The sequence below is a fragment of the Thermothelomyces heterothallicus genome (genome assembly GCF_042370625.1).
Source record: "Thermothelomyces heterothallicus CBS 202.75 unplaced genomic scaffold P884_scaffold_11, whole genome shotgun sequence".
Taxonomy (NCBI): Eukaryota; Fungi; Ascomycota; class Sordariomycetes; order Sordariales; family Chaetomiaceae; genus Thermothelomyces; species Thermothelomyces heterothallicus.
Window position 1 is genome coordinate 910,628 of NW_027192572.1, and position 21,047 is coordinate 931,674.

A 21,047-nucleotide genomic window follows, 5' to 3' on the forward strand; every position below is an offset into this window, starting at 1 on the left:
AGGCATGGCAATTGCGGTTTCACCGTCGCAACCCGGGGGAGGTCTCGGTTGTCTGCTGGGTGAGCAGCGCCAGCCGCCACGGCAGCGCGTTGTAGTCACCCTCGTCCTTGGCCGGGTCGAGGCCCTGGTAGAGGAAGCGCAGCGACTCCGACACGTCGATCATCAGCGTCTGGTCGGTCAGCTTGCGGATCACCTCGCCGTGGCTGATGCTCCTCATCCACGAACTGTCACGCCAAGACTATATATAATTCCCGAGGACCAGACTTGTTTCGTGATTAAGGTATGTCGCGTAGGATGACGGTGATCGGTTAAACAAAGCCATCTAGGACTGGGATATGCTAGTGGTGGCAGTCATTTCCCCGGAGTTGCGCGCCAGGAACTGCATGGCTTGCCTGTGGTATTATATCCGTGATCCTTGGCGAAGCGAGAGGCCCAGACAGCATCGTCGTTTGGTGACCAGAATGGCAGATTAACCCGGTCCTTGGGTGGTTGATGCAAGGGACGTCGGCGCGAAGTCCTGGAAGCCGTGTTTCAATAACGAGCATATTAAAACGGAACCTCAACCATTGGAGCGCATACTCGGGACTTATGGCGTTGGGCGGGTCACCCGTTGCATTCAACCGGCTTGTGTACGGAGCAAGTCCACCTGGAAGAGGTGTTGGTACATACAAATAGCTGGCGGGACCTCCCCTTTCCGTGACAAGGATAGGGTCCGCTCGTCACGACAAGCGACAGGGTCAGGCTCCTCTCTCTAGCTTCCTAACTAGCTTCGTCAGAGACCTGGAAGCGAAGTCTGGTGTGGACGACGAACTAATGCGCCTCACGGGTGGGTTCTTCGCCGCCGCGTCGGCCTTTGCCGCATGGCTGGCAGCCCCTGTCGCTCCCTCGCCAGCAGTGAGCTACAACAACACGCTGATCCAGCAGCGCGCTGACCCGCACATCTCCAAGCACACCGATGGGTGGTATTACTTCACAGCGACGGTACCCGAGTTCGACCGAATCATCCTGCGGCGGGCGCAGTCCATCCAGGCGCTCCAGGACGCGGCCGAGACCACCATCTGGCGACGCAAGCGTTTGGGCGTCGGCAGCGGCCAGGTATGGGCCCCATTTCATCGACGGCAAGTGGTACATCTACGTGGCACTGGGCGTGGCGAACCAATGGCGCATCCGGGCGGCCGTGCTCGAGGGCACGGGCGACCACCCGCTGACGGCGAGCTGGGTGGAAAAGGGGCTCATCAAGACCAACTGGGACACCTTTTCGCTCGACACATCCACCTTTGTCGCCAACGGCACGCGCTACCTGATCTGGGCGCAACAGGAGCCGTCGCGGCCTGACCAGAACTCGAGCATCATGATCGCGCAACTCGAGAACCCCTGGACCATCCGCGGCACGGCCGTCGCCATCTCTCGCCCAACCCTGCCGTGGGAGCGTATCGGGTGCAAGGTCAACGAGGGGCCGTACGTGATCCAGCGCAACGGCAAGGTCTTCCTGACGTACTCGGCCAGTGCCAGTGCGACGGACTCCAACTACTGCATGGGCATGTTGACGGCGACGGAGGGATCGGACTTGCTGAACCCGGCCTCGTGGAGCAAATTGCAGAACCCCATCTTCGCCAGCAATCCAAAGACCAATCAATGGGGACCGGGTCACAACTTGTTTGCTGTCTCGGAGGACGGGTTAAGCGACATCCTAGTGTATCATGACCGCGGGTACAAGGATATCCGAGGCGACCCGCTCAATGATCCGAACCGGCGGACAAAGGGTGCAGAAGCTGTACTGGAAGGAGGATGGAACGCCAGACTTTGGGGTGCCCGTGCCGGAAGGGAACACACCAGTGCGGCTGCGGTCAGCCGCAGGGTCGGGCCAGTACGTGAGGTACTACATGGGCAGCGACGGTCCGACGGGCACGCCGGCGCTGGCTGATGTCCAGTTTCGTATCGCCAGTCCCGGGTTGGCGGGCGGGAGTACGGTCAGCCTGGAGTCGACGAGCAACCCGGGCATGTTTCTGTGCCGGGCGGACGACGTAGGTGCGCAATTTGTAAGCAGCGATGCGCTGGGCTCGGCTTCTGCCAAAGCATCGGCCAGCTTCAACCTCGTCCCCGGGTTGGCCGACGGGGAGGCTGTCTCGTTCGAAGCGTCGGATGCGAGTGACCAGTATCTTCGGTTGGAAGCAAGCGGACGACTCACGACGACACCGGCTGAGGAGGATGCTCAGGAGCAGGCAACCTTCTTTTTGGAGTAGCTCGATGTTGAAGCGAGTAATTAGGAAAGGAACTGAAGAACTGAAAAGTAGAGAACAAAGTGGGGGAGTGAAGCGACCATCCAAATCATCCCAACTCAGTCGCTCCTATCGCGAGCCCACTATCATTATCGTGTCGCCACCGGCAGATCGGTGACGGCCGGCTAGTTCCTGCAAGATAAGACCGGCTTTTATAGTGGGCGACGCTTTTCGGAGCCTGTCGTCCGGAACCGAGAATACGGGTCGGTACCATCGCCGATGCCGTTTGCGCAACCTTTCATTATCAAAAGGGTTCCGGTCCGATCACAAGACAGCGCGGAAGGAAAGGGGTTCGGGCGGTCTGTATCGGCTTTCTCGAGGTGTTGCCGTCGTCCAGGTCCAAGGGCCGAGAACGCCGGAAAGGTCCCGAGACGCGCTTGCTTACCCCGCATCACGATAAGCTACGGAGCGGGTCCGGTGGGGCGGGAGTCGGACGGAAATCCTCGGCTCACCATGGGCCTCCTGATATCAAACGAGAGGAAAGCCTATCAACGCCTTCGAGACGAGACGCGAGCGATGCAAACATGGTTGGTATAAAACAAAAGGCTGTAACCTTCGAGGCAGTCACGGCTCTTTAGGTTCCTGCGATGGGCGGTTGTCGACCACGGCGGGTCTGCAACGGTGGAGGCCGAGACCCATGTGGTGAGAGTTTGGACCCCACATTGCAGGTCTGTGGAGTATATCGAGAACTTGGAAAGACCTGCCAACCAAGAGGAAGCCGCATGTCCTAGCTCTTACTACCAGGCCACCATCTGGCACGCAGGCCTGCGGTTCGTCTCATGTAGCGCTGTGTTAGGTAACCTAATGCTTCTAACGGACCCAAAACAGTCGGTCACTTGACCTCGGTTGCCGTCATCATGGGCTAGGCGGACCGGGGTACCTTAAGCCGAGAGACACTTACACCGTGAATGACCGCCACCAATAAATAGCCCACCCGGTGGCTATTGCTTCCCCTGTTTGAACTTTGACCAACACAAACCAGCCCAAAAAAAACCGTTGCTGGGATATCAATTGAAACCCATTCCAACGTGTCTTACGTCAGGGGCATGAGATCTGCCCCCGGGCCCCACCTTTGTTTACCCACACACACGTTGCTGCCGGCCGGGAACTCCAGAGACCGGAAGGGGGGCACGGAAATAAGGACCCGAACTCACGGCCTTCTAGAAGTCGGGCCCAGGGAAACGACGTCCGGCCCTTGGCCAGCGGCACAACCTTTGCACGAGACCCGAACCCATCAGACGGGACAGGCCAGCCAAACACGACCACCAAGAACCCACCAAGCATCGGCTTCTCCACAGCACCATTCCCCAAGCCGCTGCATTTGCCGTGATGCCACCCCTGCTCCGCGCGACCCCGCCGCGGGCGACCAGCGCCAGTCGGGCCCTCCAACGGCACCATCGCCATGCCGCAGCGGCAGCCGTGACCGGGATCAGCCGCCCTGGAGCGCGCCGGTTCCTCTCATCAACCTCCCGGGCCCCCGACGACGGTTCGTCCACCAGCGGCACGATAAATCCGGCCAACTCTGCCCTGACGCGGCCGCCCCAGTCCGCCCCTCTGGTATCGGCAACACCCCTGCTCAGCACCAACCCCACGACGCTTACCACCACGCACCCTTCTCGTACTGCTACTACCGCCGCGACGCAAGCCCGCTGGTCGTCGACGGTTGCCACTGACGACAAGCCCAAGATGTACACCGCTTCGTTCGCCTTCTTCGAGGCGCTATGGGACGCAGGCGTGGAGCACGTCTTTGTGAACTTGGGGTCCGACCACCCCAGCATCATCGAGGCCATGGTCAAGGGCGCGCGGGAGAAGAAGGACCAATTCCCACGGATCATCACCTGTCCAAATGAAGTCGGTTCATTCCCATTGTCTACTCCATTTCCCCCTCAATCCCGTCACACCTTGCTAATAAGCGCAAATTGAACGCTAACCAAACCCGGTGGTGGCGGTGGTGAATTATCCAGATGGTTGCAATGTCCATGGCTGACGGCTACGCGCGGTTGACCAACAAGCCGCAGGCCGTGATCGTGCACGTGGACGTGGGCACGCAGGGCCTCGGCGCGGCCGTGCACAACGCCAGCGCGGGTCGGGCGCCGGTCCTCGTGTTCGCGGGCATCTCGCCCATCACGCAGGACGGGGAGCTGCGCGGGTCGCGCACCGAGTTCATCCACTGGATCCAGGACGTGCCGGACCAGAAGCAGATCGTCGCCCAGTACTGCCGCTACGCGGCCGAGCTCAAGACGGGCGCCAACGTCAAGCAGATGGTCAACCGCGCCCTCCAGTTCGCCCGCTCCGACCCCCAGGGCCCCGTCTACCTGTGCGGCTCGCGCGAGGTCATGGAGGCCGAGATCGAGCCGTACCAGATCAACCAGGACCAGTGGGAGCCCGTCGAGCTGGGCGGGCTGCCGAGCAGTGCCGTGCGCAAGATCGCCGAGGCGCTGGCCGGCGCCAAGGAGCCGCTGCTCGTGACGGGGTACGCCGGGAGGAATCAAGCGGTGCCGGGGGCGCTGGTCGAGTTGGCAAATACGGTCAGGGGGCTGAGGGTGCTGGACACGGGCGGTAGCGATATGTGCTTCCCCGCGGACCACCCCGGGTGGCTGGGGTTGAGGTACGGCGTGGAGGATGCGGTCCGGACGGCGGATACCATTGTCGTGTTGGATTGCGACGTGCCCTGGATCCCAACGCAGTGCAAGCCGAAGGAGGACGCCAAGATTTTCCACATCGACGTTGACCCTCTGAAGCAGGTCATGCCCCTGCATTACATCCCCGCGCGGCACCGGTATCGAGCAGACGCGCTGACGAGCATCGAGCAAATAACGGCGATGCTCAAGTCAGATGCCGGGTTGAAGGCGCAGTTGACGGGAGAAGAAAGCGACAAGAGGTGGGCGGCTCTGCAGGAGTCATACAAGAAGCGCTTGGAAGCCATCGAGCTCCGGTCTCAGCCGCTGGCGAACGGCGAGTTCGGGACGACCCATCTCTGCGCGAAGCTGAGGGAGCTGTGCCCCAAGGACACCCTTTGGGCCGTCGAGGCCGTCACCAACACCCTGTTTGTCCATGACGGCATCCGACCGACTCTCCCTGGGCAGTGGATCAACTGCGGCGGCGGTGGCCTCGGCTGGTCCGGTGGCGGCGCCCTGGGTATCAAGCTCGCGACGGACCACGAGGCTCGGCGCAAGGGCGAGAAGGGCAAGTTTGTCGTGCAGATCGTCGGCGACGGGACGTTCCTCTTCTCGGTGCCGGGCAGCGTATACTGGATCTCGAAGCGGTACAACATCCCCGTGTTGACCATCGTGCTGAACAACAAGGGTAAGTTATGATGACAGCCTCGCTTACACCTCTTGTTTCTTTTCTTTTTCTTTTTCTTTTTTTTTTTTTTTTTGAGAAGCTGCTGACATCTGTAGGCTGGAACGCTCCGCGCAGGTCGCTTCTCCTCGTGCATCCCGATGGGCTTGGCTCCAAGGCGACCAACGAGGAGATCAACATCTCGTTCGAACCTGCCCCCGATTATGCGGGCATTGCCAAGGCGGCGGCCGGCGGAGACCTGCACGCCGCGCGGGTCGACAAAGCGGCCGACCTGGAGAGGGTCCTCAAGGAGGCCATCGAGGCGGTCCAGGGGGGCCAGACAGCGGTGGTTGACTGCAAGGTCGCAATGGGCTGCTAATTCGGTCGCTTATGCCCCGAACGCATGGTTCTGCACCTCATCTCTATATGCAGGATGCCGCGTGGGGTTCGTACAAGATAGCTACCTCCCCCAAGCACGTACGGAATACTGAAGTGGTGTAATCCGTATGCACATACACTAAGGCGGTGGGAGACTTATAACGGGCCGAATGCGGTGAGCCGATTCTTCTGCTTCCAAAGTTGCCGGGGGTGTGAACCTCCAGGTTGGGTCCCGGTTTGTCTTTTGATTGTTATCTTCGTGGCTCCGAGTCTTGGAAGCGGCAGTGGCGGTGCAGGATTACCTATGTCATATTGCCTGCTGCATAATTGATGTCGAATCAGCAAGAGTCATGCAACTCGAACCAGCATTGTTGGCGCTGATGAGCCTTGGGAGTTGGGAGGTACCCCGCGCCGCGTGGCATCCAGGATTGAACTCGGCTCTCTCTGAGTGGTCCGGAGATCATCACGCCCGGCCGAGACCCTGCATCCCGTCTGCAATTTGTTGATTCAGTTCAGCGTTGATCCATGAATCTCGTCCGGATCCATGCTCCACTCATGCTGTTTCCCTTATCCGTGCTCCTTCGCGGCGCATTTTGGTTTAAAAATATACAATCATTCCCAGAACTTACATCAGTTAAACTCGTTTCTGCGAGAGCTAGATCCGAAACCGCAGGGCTCCGCAACGGACGCGGCCTTGAAGTGGCAACAGCCCGCCACAGGGCGAGAGTCGAGGCCGGGTTTGGAGATTTGGAGAAGGTCCAGACCTCCTCGGTCGCAGCCTGGAATCGCAGGCGTGACACATCAGCTCTAGCGGCAACATCGCACGGACCACGAGGGGTTTCGCACAAATAACCTGCAAGGTGAATCTGCCCCGCGTTTGACTTCCTGCGATTAAAGACAGTTTCAGGCCTTGGGTCAGTTTTTTATTTTACGGATTACATCCTCCCGAACAGCCCTCAACTCGACCGAAGCGTTCCCCAGGGTAATAGCCCCACCAGCACTAAATCGAGGACATACGAGTACAGTGTGAACCTGGACCGTGGGACCCTGAATCCACCCGCGACCCTAGCGGGCCGGCCAGGAACGACGGACCCCTGTTTGCACTTCAATTTGCCCCTTCCTGGCATGCTAGAACCCCACTTGCACGGCGACGGATTTCTCGTTCGCATCACGAGGCATCCCAAAAGGCCGGTCGGAAACGCGAAGACGATGAGATTGGAGGTGTTATATTGCGGGAGGCCCATATCCGTGGAGTCGTACTGGCCGACTTGACGCTGAATGAACTCGTTACGGTCGCGTCTGCTCTTCGGAAGATTCACGGAACATCGATCCAACGATAAAAGACGACGAGCCCCGACCGAGAATTCCCGCAGCACCACATCACACCACACCTGGCTTTAGGGCAGCCACCGTCATTTAGGGTCAAGGCGTGGGGGTTTACAGCTTTGGTAAAACGACGCGTTCGGCGAGAAACCGTCCCGTGCTCGTGAGATGGCCGAAGGAGAGACCCAGCGCGAGGCCCCGGCATCGGGCAGTGGAAGAGACTCGAGTTCGGCCCATACGCCGCCCCCGCCTCCCATCCCAGCCGCCGACCCGAGGCTGCAAGACGTCACCAATACCGGCAGCCATATGTCGTCGCCCGATGTCGTGGCCGAGATTGACGACATATTCAAGGTTTCCCCGCAGGCCGCCCTGAGGTTGCTCAGTGCGGGCATCGAGGCGCTGGTGAGCATGACGGGAGACATTCCCCCAACACCGCCGCCTCGGAGCCCGACAATACCACACATGAGAGGGATGGAAGCGGAGAAGAAGAGCATTGTGCGGTCAAACTCGGAAAAGAACCTGGCACGACTAGCGCAGCGAGGGAGCGCTTCCAACTCGCCCCTCCCCGGGCGTTCACCACTCCAACAAGCCCAGTCGTCTTCCGAGCCTGTGCCTGCGAAACCGCCACCCGCGACGGCACAGTCGCAGGTCATCGACGGAGTGCGCCTCCGCACGACCGGTCCCGCGCCGCGGACGCCGCCGTCCAGCGGTTCGGGATCGCAGTCCTCCCAGCCGCTCGCGCCGTACATCATTGTGGGTGAGAACTCGCAGCCGCTTAACCAGCAGCACAGCGCCATCACCCGCAAGTTCTACTGCCGCGTCCCGCCGCCCATCTCCATCACCGACTACTTGCTGAGGATGCATCGCTACTGCCCCATGTCGACGGGCGTCTACTTGGCTACGTCGCTCTACATACACAGGCTAGCGGTCCTGGAGCGCGCCATCGTGGTGACCAAGAGGAATGCCCACCGTCTACTGCTGGCCGGCCTGAGGGTGGCCATGAAGGCCCTGGAGGACCTCAGCTACCCTCACAAGCGGTTCGCAAGGGTTGGAGGCGTGAGTGAGAGGGAGCTGGCGCGGCTCGAGATAAGCTTCTGTTTCCTAACCGGGTTTGAGCTGGCCGTGAACGCACACCTGTTGAGCCAGCATTGGGAGCTGCTCCGGCGGGGGACTGAGTGCTGGAATGTGTTGGACGACGATCTACAGCCGGATGTGGGATTTGTGAAACCCGAAAAGCCGCCTGGCACGAGCGATGTGAAGGCGCAGGCCTGAAGTGTCTCTTGAGAGAGCATGATATCGATCTCTTTCACCTCGCTCCCCGTCCGGCTCTGGCGGCACTTAACCACGCAGCCATGTCATATGCGTGCTGCTGGACAGCGTACTTAATATTGGTAATGTCCAATTCCGTGGATCGCGTCCTGGCTGCGTCGGGGATTGTCAGCGATCGATCCCCAGCCACGAACATCTGGGCGACTGTCCACTTGGATCAAAAGGAGTAACTACCCAAGTACCAACTCACTCGATCCCTGTTTACGAGGTAGGTACCTTTTACCTCATAGACTGACTTGATAAGTTCGATTGAACAAGCTCGCGAACTGCATCCCGAACACTTGAGAAAAAGCAATGATATCAGCGGTACGTCAGGAAGCGTCTGTCTACGATCCATCAATAATGGCCCAACGTCATAAACCCCTTTCGTCAGGGACTTGCCGATCACCTACAGAAACACTTGGCATATAAGCTCTTGATGCCTTTTCCAACTTAGTCTCTTGACGGTGTCTTTATTGTACTGGTGTTCGAGTATTGCAGCAGCGTATATCCGTTCTTGATTTTTAAGCCTCACCCTGCCATTCGAAAGAGAAAGGTGAACAGAAACGCGATCATGGACGAAGGCGATATCCCCAAGGAAGTCCCACGCCAGGAAGAATTTGCCGGCGAGCCTGAGAACATCATCCGCGGTCACAAGGCCAACCTCTCCAATCCGCGTATGATTCCCCTTCTTTCGGTCTCCAGTCTAACTCCTTTCCACCGCACACACCGGTGGTGCATGACTGACCACCGAAATGTCGAATTGAACAGAAACGTCCGACAGGGCCAAGGAGAATTCACGCAGGGTGCTCGAGTCGTATGACGAACCGTACGACGTGTCACAGGCGAGCCACGGCACCGCGGAGCAGGGTGACAAGGATCCCGGTAATGTGGCGCGCGGGCTCAAGGCGAGCATTAGCAACCCGGGCGTGTCGGAGGGGGCGAAGAAGGCAGCCAGAGAGAAACTGGGCCAGTTGGGAGCGTGATGGAGACTCGTTATTGATGCTATCTGGAATCTTTTGAGATGGATCGACAGGTGTAGTGTGCGATCGTAAGATCAAACCAAGGTAAGGCAGATCAACAATTAATATGAAAAGTTTTGATTCATCCGATTGTCATACAGCAAAAATCGTTCTTTTTTTTTTTTTTTTTTTTCTTGTCGTCTGGTTTCTCTGATCATAGAGTTGCATTGTTAGCGTTTTAGTTAATTATACTTAAACTAGTTAGAGACTCCTATGTTTTTTTTTTTTCCTTTATTCTTTTGTTCTTTTTTGTGGTTTCCTCTCTATCTATTACCGCCTACTGATAGCCGTGAACTCCAGCTTTCTGTTTTAGTAAAATGAACTCTTTTATCTTTGAGTCAAATAGATACACCCGAGTGGTCAGCAACTGGAAGCGGTCTTGAGTGGTTCTGAGTGGCAAGTAATTAATTAACCAGACCCTTGAAGAAAATGCAAACACAACAAGTTTAATTGGATCCAATGTCGTAAGAGGCTGACTGGAGACCCATCCATTCACTCTTACCTTCTTACTAATAAAGCCGTGTCGTCAACCTAAAGAACCCCTCGATCTTGCCCCTGGATTGTGATCGCTTGGACATCGAGGATCCATCACGTCACGACGTGCAACCATGACAATACAGCGCTTCTTCGCCATCGTCGATCCCCCAGGCTCAATAATGAGCTTCACGATGTCATCGCACGTCATAGAGATAATCCCCTTCTATAACTAACACCCTCCTCGCAGCGCTATCCAGAAGGGACATCACCAAAAAAAAAAAAAAAAAAAGCCAGCCCGCAATTCCATCAACAGCAAGCCACATAAGCGATCGCATCCATCCAAAACCCCTTTGAAGTCACCCAGAGAAGAGAAAATGACCGAGTCGGCCCCGTACCAGAGAGACGACAGGCTCGGCGCAGAGCTGTCGCGCGACGCGCCCTCGGGCCAGGTCAACGACCCGTCCTACAAGACGCGCGGGACCGAGGCCGTCCCCGTGGTGGACGACGACGCGCCGATCGACGACCCCCTGAAGCCCGGCAGCGCAGACTCGGACAGGCAGCTCGGTACGCGGTAACTTTGTCCATGGCTTTTATGCTTTCTTTCATTATCGAGAGTAGCTGCCGATAATAATCAAGTTGACTTATTATGCTGATGATTTACGGCGGCAATGTACAGAGCAAGACGAGCGAGAAGCCGTTGACAAAGGCAACATCTTGAAGGAGCGGACTCGCAAGGCAAAGCCGACGGGTACCTATGCTGAGCCGTCTGATGCGCAGATGGGGTTGAGGGAGGAGCGATGAAGTGGAAAACATGGGCGTATTATATTAATATTGATCGTCTTTTTCTGGGCTTGGACCCTAATTACTTCGTTTTACGAGAAAAATAACATGAGCAAGATTCCGATAAATAACTATTACATGTTGTAGCGGTCTTTGGCCCCTTGATCGTCTTAATGAACACGAGTTTTCAAGCTAGATTTTTGCAACGACTGATTGATTAAGGTAGCTTGAAGAAACAACAGCTGTGGGGGTTTCAGTCACATTTACCAGAGTTAGATCATCCTTCTCTCCGCACAGTCGCAGAATGCGGATTTGATTTGATTGTGATATTAACATGCCAATCTAACTGCTAGAGATGAGCCTTTCAATCTCATCTGGGTCTTTTAACGTGGTCGTCAAGTTCACAGCCCCGGCCTTGGTGATGACGAGATTGTCTTCGATGCTGTGTCAAAAGTTAATTATTGATGCTTGGAGGCAATATACACCCCTTATGAAGCCGAAACTTACCGAACACCACCAACATCCCAATACTTCTCCAGGACGTCCGCGTCGATGTACTTGGAGTGCTTGGGGTCCTTGAGGAAGGGGTCAATGATGAAGTTGCAGAAGTAGATGCCCGGTTCTACCGTCACCACACTCCCCGCCGGCACCTTCCCCCTGATACGCAGGTAGCGGAACAGGGTGTCTTTGTCCGCGTAGTTGGGGTTGCCGCCGGTGTCGTGGGTGTCCATTCCGAGGTAATGTCCCAGGCCGTGCGGGAAGAAGGCGACGCTCGTCCTGTTTGCGAGGATCTCATCCTTGTCGCCCTTCAGGATCCCCAGCTTGAGGAGGCCATCGATGGCAATCTTGTGGGCTAGCACGTGCACGTCTTCCCACAGCACGTCCTCTTTGAGCGCGGCGATGCACTCGAGCTGCATCTTGAGCACGATGTCGTAGATTTCCCTGCTTTCCTTGCTAAACTTGCCGTTTATGGGGAAGGTCCGTGTGATATCCGAGGCGTAGCAGTTCCACTCGGCGCCGGCGTCCAGCAGCAAATTGAGCTTGCCGGCCAGCGGCTTGTCGTTGTGCACATAGTGCAGCGTCGCGGCGGCCCTCCCGCTGGCAAAGATGCCGTGGTATGCCTGTTCGCGGGCGCCGGCGGAAATGCTGGAAGCGAGGAAGGTGGCCTCGAGCTCGCGCTCGTTCTTGGCGTGCCTGACCTGCTTCATGACGGCGTGGTGGGCGTCGGCGCTGACGGCGTTGGCCTTGGCCATCAAGGCGAGCTCGAACTCGTCCTTGACGACGCGGCAGACCTCGATCGCCTGCTTGAGGACGTCGAAGTTGGTTTCCCCAAAGCCGAGAAAGGTGACCTGATCGGACACTTGGCCCGGGATCGCGAAGACGGTAGCCTTGGCCTTCTGTTCGGCGATGTGGGCCAGCTCGGCGTTGATCTCGTTCGTGTACTTGACGTCGTCCACGTCCCATTTCTCCAGAGCTTCCTGGGCGGAGACGGGCAGGCCAGACCAGATGACGCTGTCAGGGTCGATTGGGGGGATGAAGAGGGTCGTCTTGGCCGAGTCCATGTCGTGGACTAGGAAGGAATCGGCCAGGGGACAGCCGGTGAGGTAGTAGAAGAAGCGGCGCTGCCTGGGAAGCCGTCTCAGCTCCTCCGATCACAAGGGGGCGACCTTGGTTGCACAGAAAATGGGGAGGGCATACCGGAACGGTTCGGGCTCATCGTTGTCCTCGAGCAGCTTGGTCATGCGGCTTTCGAGGTAGATGACGCCCGTCGCATCCGGCACCTTTGTGCGGATGTAGTCGACAACGCGCTTCGCGTGCCGTTTGGCGGGGTATTTGCCCTGCAAGATCCTGTCGTAGTCCATGTTCCGCAGTCCTCTCAATCCGCTCAGCGCGCGACGCTGTGTGGCTGGAAATGGTCGTGCGGCCCGAAGGATTGGTATTCTCGAGAGAAAACCGAAGGGACCGAAGGCTGGCATTGGAAGGAGGGGCGCCGAGGCCGGCCGAGAAAGAGCTTGTCTGTCATCTCGCAGGACCTCCTCAGCGGGGCATGCGGGAGCTGCGGAGTGGGACGGTGTGTGCCGCACTCGCCCATCCCGGTGCTTCTTGGCACGGCTTCCCGCGGCGTTACTGTGGATCGATCGAATTAGGAGCTTCCAAGAACTTTCAAGCGTTAAAAAGGCTTTAAAATTTCCTTGTAGGGTTAAAAGGGTTTTAATACTTCCTTGTAGGCCCTTACCTACTTCTCGACATCGATATATATACCCTTCTAGTAGTAATAGTCTATAACTCTTTAGAAAGTCGTCTATCTACTATAGTAATTATCCAACTTCGTTACGATAGATTTCATGAAATGCACCAGCATTCTAATTATAGGAAGATGTATGTACTGCTCTCCCAAGTACCTAGGAATTTATCATAATATGGTACAAGAATAGGTGGTCTCATTCGATAAAACAGTTCAAAGCCTCTCACTAAATTTCTAGTCACGCTAATGAATGGACTGTAGTGCGATGGGAAGTGCGGTGCTTGCTGATAAGATACCTGGGTACGTTAATTAACGTGCGGACAGTACACAGATGATTCGCGAGGAAGAGTCGTGGAAGCAGCTTAGGGTCAGGTGTAGCTAGGTAGGGTCACTGAACGCTGCAGCCCAACATGCCGATCTCACCACCATCCCTCAAGCCTGACTGGGCCATATTTGAGAGTGAGACGTGTAAAAGGCTCGTGAACCCGCTGGCTGCTGGATGGATCACCGTCCTCGAAGAAAGAATTTGGTGGAGTGAGGCTGAGATTAGCGTTGGATGCCACTTTTTCGAAGTGACCATGTAATTAATTTACCTGGCCCAGCTAAGTAAGGCAACCCAGTTTACGTGTCTAACGCACGACAAGCACGTGGCACTACAAGACGGATTCCACGATTTCAGTTCTCCTATCCATGCCCGTAGGGCAAGAGGACAACGGAAGAAGTTTCGCGAATTCCCTGAGAGCCGCAGACACAGAGCCTTCCGCTCGGTCCGATCGAGTTATAAATCAGCACATTGTGAGGTCGAACACCAAGACTATGGTCCCTACCTTCCTCAGATGGCCTCATAGCCTACCCTTCGTCTCCTTTCAATGTACGGTCTCGCAGTTCCTTGACCCTCGCGCTTGATCTTCCAACATGTCCTTCGCAAGCTATTCGTTTGATGGGACCGTCCAGGCAATTCCCCTGGAGGAAACCAACCATCAGAGAGCCCCCCGCCCGGTCTTCATCAAGCGGCGCAAAGTGGGCGGCAAACGGGGCAAGACTTTGCGAGCTTTTTCCAAGTTCGTCCTAGTGCCCGTTGTCGGGATCGCCTTAATCCTCGACGACAGCGATGACGACGACGACTACAGCGACGACGACGACGACGACTACAGCGACGATAACGACGACGACAGCGACGTGTCCACCGTCATCGAGATCGGCCTTGCCCACTGGGGTGTACAAGTGGGAGACTATCTGTGGGAGCTTCACACCGACCGGAAGCATGCCAAGACGCTCTCGATGCAGAGACTCACCAGGTCGCAAATTTGGAGGGCGGACGTGGGAGAAGAGGAAGTCGGCAACACCAATATGACTGATGTAGAGATTGACAGCGCAGGTGAGGAGGTGCCCAAGAAACTGAATTCTCCCTTGGGCGCCGTCAATCTAACACTTTGCCAAACAGCCAATGCTGCACTCGAGAAGATGAAGACGCAGTGCGGAGGCAAATACCACGAGGTTGACAATAACTGTCACGATTTTGTACGCTATATCCTTAAAGAATTGAATATCTTCTATGCTTTCTGAGGTTTGGGTTTAGGTTTTCTTTTTTTTTTTGGCGGGGGCGGGGTTGTTTGGGGGGGGGGGGGGGGGGGGGGGGGGGCGCTGTATTGTAATTAATAGTAGTACATACATCCGTACATGCTTCCGCAACAGATGTGGGTGCTCAGAACTTAGGCACCTCAGTCTGCCTACCTAGCAGGTCCGCCTGGTCTCAGAAATGGTCCAAACGACGAGCGAAGTTATGGTTCGCGTCAATCAATACATGTGTATTGCAAGACCTGATCTACCAGTGGAAGCTGCCATTGGGCAAGATGCCTGTGTGAGTGCTGAGTGCTGGCTGATGCCGTGTCACTCTCAAAACGTAAGGGTGGCGCCAAATCTCGAATGCGTGCGTTTTGATGAACAGGTTGGGCTGCAACGATAAACCAACTCATCGACAAGGCTGCGGGATGTTGTCTTCGAGTCCCAAAAAAGCCATCATAGATTCGTAGCCCCAGGTCTGCTATCCGCATTCATTTACAGCCCCAGCCGAAACTCTGTCCTCCTCACGGTGTCGCTCATTAATTACCTATTACCTACCTTCCTAGTCTACTTCTTAACACAGCATTGCGACCTACCATCACCTTAGGTTATTTATTACAGGGCGGCTGATGGCGCAGACAGCACGCCGATACAAAGACCGGGTGCGAATTCCCCCATGAGCCCCCCTCCAGCGGCGCAGGAAGATCTCCCCCGATGAACGCTACCTCTAACGACGGTAGGCTCCAAGGGTACTGTGGCGAGCGAGTACGGCCGCCCTGAAACTCGTCGCCAGAGCTGTGACGCTGCCATACTACCAGCTCTTCCGGCAGATGACCCTTCTCCCGGTGCGCTCCATTGCAGCCAGCGTCAGGGATGGCGACGACCCCGAAGTCATCGCCAAGAAGCTGCGTCTATGGAGGGAGAGAAAGTCTGCCGAGTTCCAGATAGTTCAGGTCGCTGTAAGTGGGCAATGTGCCGGTAGTATTGAAGCGTCCATCAAAAAATCAGATCTCCTCCGGGCGAACGGGGCCGGCCACTGATGCCTGGCAAATATTAACACGCCCACCGCCAGGGAACCCTTCTTGCCGCTGCCGTCATCGGCTCCTTCTCGTGGGACGGCAGCCAACAGCCGCATTGGATCGGCCCCGCGGCTTGGTATTGCTCGCTCATCCTGTCCTCCTCGGCGGTGCTCCTCGCGTCCTCGCAGGCCTCCATCTTCCGGGCCGTCAGCGACTCGGTCGGCCGCGAGCATGGCTTCTCGCTCGTGCAGGAGCTAGCCCTGGTGATGGCGGTCCAGCGCACGGAAGATGACGCGGAGCTGCCGCTTACTCGAGGCTTGGAGTCTGCTCGGGTGCGGTGGAACCTCGTTTTTATCTGGCAGGCTCCGACCATGATGATGTCCTATTCTATCATCGGGTTCCTCGTCGGGCTGGTAGTCTACGTGACTGCTCCGCTGTACAACCAGGAGTCTTTTGATGGCTCGAGCAGGGTGAGATTCCCTCGTCGTTTGCGGAAGAGGTTTTCTTGGACAACGTCTGCTAACGCCGGTTGTGATAGGCCGCCGTCGTGTTTCTGCTGTGCGCGGGCATCTCGGGCTCCATGTTCATGTGGTGTTCCTTTTGGGGATACAGATTCGAGGATCCCCAAACGAGAATCTTCTAACTTGAAGTTGTTCGAGTTAATATTTATTGAGACTAAATCCGAGACTTTGCCGGCATTGGCGGGAGGGATTTCATCATGACGGCCCAGTGCGAGGCACGCACCCGCGGCGGGGTGCAGGTTGGAAGCGAACTACACTCATCGATATCCTGTAGGATATCAACACTTTATAGGTTTTCGACAAGCCAGCTGCGAACATGGTTGTGTCAGTATTTGATCTTATTAGAAATAAGCTACTGCTGCAATGAACTCTCAGATGTTGTTCATTTTGAACTCAACATGATGGTCCGGTAGACGTCGGCAATGGCCCATGTTTTGGATTTACTTAAATTTTGGTTTCCGAGACCGAACAACAGCAGAGCATAATTTCAGGTTGGTGTTTCTCTTCGGCCTCCAGGTGGACCATGTTCCGCTGTTTCTATCTTACTCTACGTAGATCTGCCGCCGCGATTTGCCGTTTCCCACCTAGGGAATCGCGGCATTCCTGCTACCTGTATTACCTCTGGCAGCTAATTCCACTCTCCCAACCTCGGTGTCATTTCTTCCCGAGGCACAAATGCATACACACTACCTATCTTTCTCTGCCGGCAGTAAGCACCACCGTCTTGCCTCCGTTTCCAAGGAGAACGGCCGCTTGGTTCGAAGCAAAACGCTCACCCTTTTGATAACAACAATATAAACCTCGTTCTCTATACGGCGTCAACTTCTTGAGTCTCTCTTATTTCGCGGTAATTATGTTCATTCCCTTTTGAAGTTGTAGGTTTTCCCTCTATCCTCGACTGGCCCTATCGCTCTTCTTTATTGCAACTAACCCCCATTGCCACATCACCGTATTCTGTCGCTCTCCCTTTGCTCTTTCCCGGAATTACATAGCCCTGGTTCGTAGTACGGAAATTGAGGCAACTTAATCGTGGATGCCGTGACCTATACCTCCCTTTTCCGGCCTCTCAACATTTACCACACTAAGACGAGCTTGAAGAAGCAACCTCTAGCTAGCCATCATTGGCAAGTGAAACCTAGGAGATTCTGGACAAAGTAGAATATAATACCTTAAGACACTGGCGAGATACGGCGGATTATGGAACGCTGATTGCTCACTCTGAAGCTAGGGTACTAAGGCCATTCGCACTCTGACCGAACATTAGAGGGTAATTGTGCAATATTCTTCTGATCATTACGTTTAAGTCACCCTACACACCAAGACGGTAAGACCAGCATGGCAGAACCCGGTGAACTGTGCTGAACACGTAGAGAGCAGAGTCAATGGCTAAGAAATGGAACGTCATTGGCAGCCGAGCATTATCAGGAAGGTGAGGGAATGAGGAGGCAATGGAGGCTTCTCATCCGTAAGAATCAATCTGTGATGCTGAGCCTGCCTACCTGGTATAGGGCAGAGGGTCTCCCAGACTGAGACTGAGAATGAGGACGTGTTTGCTGCCAAACCATGATCAAGTTCTTCCTGGACCGTTAGGAAGAGTCCTCTGACAGCTCAACTCCGGCTCGGCCTGGGTGATCGGAACTTCTTGTGAATTATTTATACGACGCCCCCACACCCTCCGGGGCCCCCACTGGCTGTATCAAGTAAGAAAATCCAGACATACCGACATTGGACCGGAGACATCCGAGTGGGGCAAAAACCGGGAGGATAAGGGGTAAGAGAATGACACAGAGTCGCGGGGCAGGCCCTTTCGGCGGCCGCTCCGAGCTATATACAGTGGCTCGGCAGTTATCTTAATCGACATCGTAGAACAGAACTAATGATGGAATGCAACATCATCCTCTAAGCAAGCAGGGGCGTTACGACAAGGAACCAGGTCTGACGGCGACATGTAGTGTTGTTGTGGCGGGTTCTGGCAACAGCAGGGATGATGGGGCAACCGTTCCGCTGCCTTGGCTTAAGCGAGAAATGGCTCCCCCCCCAAGGTGTCACCCCCTTTACCTTCAGCTCTGACGCGCACACACAAACAGTTGGGGCCCTAGCCCTGCCCCCCCCCCCCCCCCCCCTTCTTCCCTCGAGCACTCTCTTACTCGAGACCATACTCCTTCACCAGCTTCTCAGCGCATGTGGCGCCGGTGATATCTGGGGCCCCAACGTCCAGGTCAGTGATTTCTGCACACATCATACAGAAAAAACAAAAAAAAAAGGTGGGACCAAAAATGAGCACTGTTATACTTACACGCAACAGCTTGCACGTGGCAGCTCGGCAGCACAGGGACGACGCTCATATCGGCGACGCGCAGGCCGTCGATGCCCACAAGCCGGAAGTTGTTATCCACGACGGCGTCGGCGTCGCCCGGCTTGCCCATCTTGACGGTGCCGGTCATGTGCCAGCTCGATCCGATGGTCTGCTCCCAGTAGGCGAGCAGGTCCTCGTCCGAGTCGGACTTGGGCGCGGCGATGGCGGAGACGACGTCCTTGGCGTAGGCCTCCGTCCTGGTGAAGCGCAGGACCTCGCGGAGGGCCTCGACGGCGCTGCGGCGGTCGAAGGGGTGCGCGAGGAAGTTGGGGTCGAAGAGCAGGGGCACGTCGGGGTCGGACGACTGCAGCGTCACGGTCCCGCGCGCCTGGGCGTTGTACAGGAAGACGAGGAGGCACGAGTAGTCGAGGTCCTCGTTCCGGAAGCCCGGCAGGAACCAGTGGATGGGGAAGTGGGTGAAGACCTCGTAGTGCGGCACCGTCTCGGCGCTGAGGTACCGCTGCTCGTCCGCGGGGAGCGACTTGAACTCGGCCGAGGACGCGATCGCGTCCGACTTGAAGTAGCCGATGGCCATCTCGGTGGCGAACTTGGTCCACGGCCCCGTGCGGTGCTGCTTCCACTCCTCCAGGGCGGCATCCATGGCCGCCTGGTTGCCGTAGAAGCTGGCACGGTCCGTGCTACCCTCCCTGCGGGCATAGACGAGCGGGACGAAGGCGTGGTCTCGCAGACCCTGGCCGATAGCGGCGCAGGGATGGACGACGGGGATGTTGTACTTCTCGAGCTGCTCCTTCGGTCCGATGCCGGAGTGCATGAGGATCCGCGGGGTGTCGAGCGCGCCCGCGGTCAAGATGACCTCCTTGGACGCCAGATAGCGCTTCCCGTTCGCCTCCACGCCGACCGCCCTCTTGCCGTCCAGCAAGACGCGCTGCACGGGCGCCTCGGTCACGACGGTGAGGTTCTCCGGGTACGGTACCAGCAAGTCGTGCGACGTGGAGCGGAGGCCCTTGTGCGCCGAGCTGATCAGCAAGGACATGCCGATCGGGTTGCCAGAGTTGTGGTCGGGATTCAGGGGATACCCGGCCTGCTCGAAGGCGTCGAGCAGCGGGACGAGGTCGGCCTCACACTCGGCCGCGTAGCCGACGCGGAGAGGGCCGGCCGAGCCATGGTCCGAGGGCTTGGGTGCCGCGTACTTGCTGCTGACGCCCGCCGGGGGGTTGGACTGGAAGTTCTCCAGGCGCTTCAGCCGTGCCTGGGCGTGCTCCCAGCGGAAAGCATCGTCGCCGACGATGCGTGCCCACTCGTCGTAGTCGTCGCGGGCGCCGACGGTGAAGACGCCAAAGTTGATGGCGCTAGATCCGCCGAGACCGAGACCCCTAGAGTAGTCGAGCTCGCGCCCGGCGCAGTGAGTCTGGGGTGTCGTCTTGTAGCCCCAGTTGACGTCTTTGTTGGTGAAGGTCAACCAACGCTGCCCGTCGACGCGGAGGTTGGGATCCCCATTTTGGCCACCGGCCTCGAGCAGGAGAACCTTGGGCTTTTTAGCCGAGTGAACCAGACCGTACGCGAGCGCACAGCCCGCAGGTCCGCCTGTGTCGTACGGAATGGTTAATTAATTAGGTCAGAATGCCCCCCATTTAACGATCAAACGTAACAGGGAAGGAAACCCAGAAAAACCAAAAAAAAAAAAAAAAATTAACATACTTCCAACCACCACGAAATCGTATTCGGAAGCCATCGCGTTCAGTGTCGACACGTTTTTACCAGGGTACGCTTATTTTGTCCTTGAAGGGCTATGATCGTAACTTTGCTTTTTCTCGGTTTCTTAACCGAGCGATGAGAGGAGGTCGATGGATGCTTGGAATCAAGGAGGAGAGACAAGGATGGAATGTTGGGCGATATTGGGGACTAAAACCTCAAAGGGCAGAGATCAACGATCTCGCGAAGGGGAAGAAGCCAGCCACTCCCGCAACGTTCTACTATAGTACACTAATATGCGCAGTCCGGGATACGTGCATGTGAAGCGTGCAGTTAGGTCGACTAATGTAACCGTAGTTACACTACTAGTAGTTATTTTTGCCCGAGTTCTCGGCCAGATGGAAGGGGGTGTTTAACGAAGCAGCCACCCTCATCTCCTCCCAATCTCCTCCGATGACTGGGGCCATTACGTAGTACACAGTAGTGTAGGGGAGCAGGACTGGATGACTACATCACCGCCAAGTTCATCTTTTCTACCTAGATAGGTACCAGAAACTCAATAGTTTGCCGAACTTGATTGAGTTTCCATTACCATGCCTAAAAATATCATCCGACTCGACAGAGGAACCAGCATCCAACGAGTGCTTTTAGGGCCCTCTATAACAAGGAAGTCCCGAGTAACTATGCGACAAGCGACCTTACCTACTATGTATTCGTCATTCTGCGCACAACACTCGAGTCTACACAGCAAGAGGGGCTTCGTAGTGTAATCGCCAGAATGCACGCGTGGGGAGCAACGGAATCTTACTCCATAGTAACGCTTTCCGCCATCCCCGGGGAC

General features: G+C 56.4%; 9 protein-coding genes across 9 annotated transcripts; 5 read left to right on the plus strand and 4 right to left on the minus strand.

The window, feature by feature from the left end:
* Nucleotides 1-19: 19 nt before the first annotated feature.
* Nucleotides 20-385, minus strand: P884DRAFT_299881 (uncharacterized protein; the record flags this gene model as incomplete). Its single annotated transcript, XM_069444719.1, has 2 exons — nt 20-224; nt 330-385. The coding sequence occupies 2 exons, from the start codon at nt 383-385 to the stop codon at nt 20-22; spliced, it is 261 nt and encodes an 86-aa protein (XP_069297666.1).
* A 276-nt stretch (nt 386-661) lies between these two features.
* Nucleotides 662-2,243, plus strand: P884DRAFT_285123 (glycosyl hydrolase; the record flags this gene model as incomplete). Its single annotated transcript, XM_069443745.1, has 3 exons — nt 662-1,095; nt 1,187-1,763; nt 1,801-2,243. Exons 1-3 carry the CDS (start codon nt 814-816, stop codon nt 2,241-2,243), a joined length of 1,302 nt encoding a protein of 433 aa, XP_069297667.1. The 5' UTR covers nt 662-813.
* Nucleotides 2,244-3,608: 1,365 nt separating this feature from the next.
* P884DRAFT_277720 (thiamine pyrophosphate enzyme, N-terminal TPP binding domain-containing protein) lies at nt 3,609-5,940 on the plus strand (the record flags this gene model as incomplete). The annotated part of the gene is made up of 3 exons (XM_069443109.1): nt 3,609-4,130; nt 4,244-5,585; nt 5,681-5,940. 3 exons carry the CDS (start codon nt 3,609-3,611, stop codon nt 5,938-5,940), a joined length of 2,124 nt encoding a protein of 707 aa, XP_069297668.1.
* Nucleotides 5,941-6,843: 903 nt separating this feature from the next.
* On the minus strand, nt 6,844-7,307 carry P884DRAFT_22069 (uncharacterized protein). The gene has a single exon (XM_069439465.1). The coding sequence runs from the start codon at nt 7,181-7,183 to the stop codon at nt 6,896-6,898; it is 288 nt and encodes a 95-aa protein (XP_069297669.1). The 5' UTR covers nt 7,184-7,307; the 3' UTR covers nt 6,844-6,895.
* A 123-nt stretch (nt 7,308-7,430) lies between these two features.
* On the plus strand, nt 7,431-8,534 carry P884DRAFT_200380 (cyclin-domain-containing protein; the record flags this gene model as incomplete). Its single annotated transcript, XM_069438294.1, has 1 exon — nt 7,431-8,534. One exon carries the CDS (start codon nt 7,431-7,433, stop codon nt 8,532-8,534), a length of 1,104 nt encoding a protein of 367 aa, XP_069297670.1.
* A 610-nt stretch (nt 8,535-9,144) lies between these two features.
* On the plus strand, nt 9,145-10,870 carry P884DRAFT_277722 (uncharacterized protein; the record flags this gene model as incomplete). The annotated part of the gene is made up of 4 exons (XM_069443110.1): nt 9,145-9,247; nt 9,342-9,552; nt 10,434-10,633; nt 10,746-10,870. 4 exons carry the CDS (start codon nt 9,145-9,147, stop codon nt 10,868-10,870), a joined length of 639 nt encoding a protein of 212 aa, XP_069297671.1.
* A 321-nt stretch (nt 10,871-11,191) lies between these two features.
* On the minus strand, nt 11,192-12,711 carry P884DRAFT_277723 (peptidase M24, structural domain-containing protein; the record flags this gene model as incomplete). The annotated part of the gene is made up of 3 exons (XM_069443111.1): nt 11,192-11,291; nt 11,357-12,475; nt 12,548-12,711. 3 exons carry the CDS (start codon nt 12,709-12,711, stop codon nt 11,192-11,194), a joined length of 1,383 nt encoding a protein of 460 aa, XP_069297672.1.
* A 1,298-nt stretch (nt 12,712-14,009) lies between these two features.
* Nucleotides 14,010-16,319, plus strand: P884DRAFT_277724 (uncharacterized protein; the record flags this gene model as incomplete). The annotated part of the gene is made up of 5 exons (XM_069443112.1): nt 14,010-14,472; nt 14,539-14,615; nt 15,398-15,616; nt 15,730-16,146; nt 16,215-16,319. The coding sequence occupies 5 exons, from the start codon at nt 14,010-14,012 to the stop codon at nt 16,317-16,319; spliced, it is 1,281 nt and encodes a 426-aa protein (XP_069297673.1).
* Nucleotides 16,320-18,340: 2,021 nt separating this feature from the next.
* Nucleotides 18,341-20,246, minus strand: P884DRAFT_200430 (uncharacterized protein; the record flags this gene model as incomplete). Its single annotated transcript, XM_069438297.1, has 3 exons — nt 18,341-18,396; nt 18,494-20,098; nt 20,213-20,246. The coding sequence occupies 3 exons, from the start codon at nt 20,244-20,246 to the stop codon at nt 18,341-18,343; spliced, it is 1,695 nt and encodes a 564-aa protein (XP_069297674.1).
* Between the last annotated feature and the right edge of the window lie 801 nt (nt 20,247-21,047).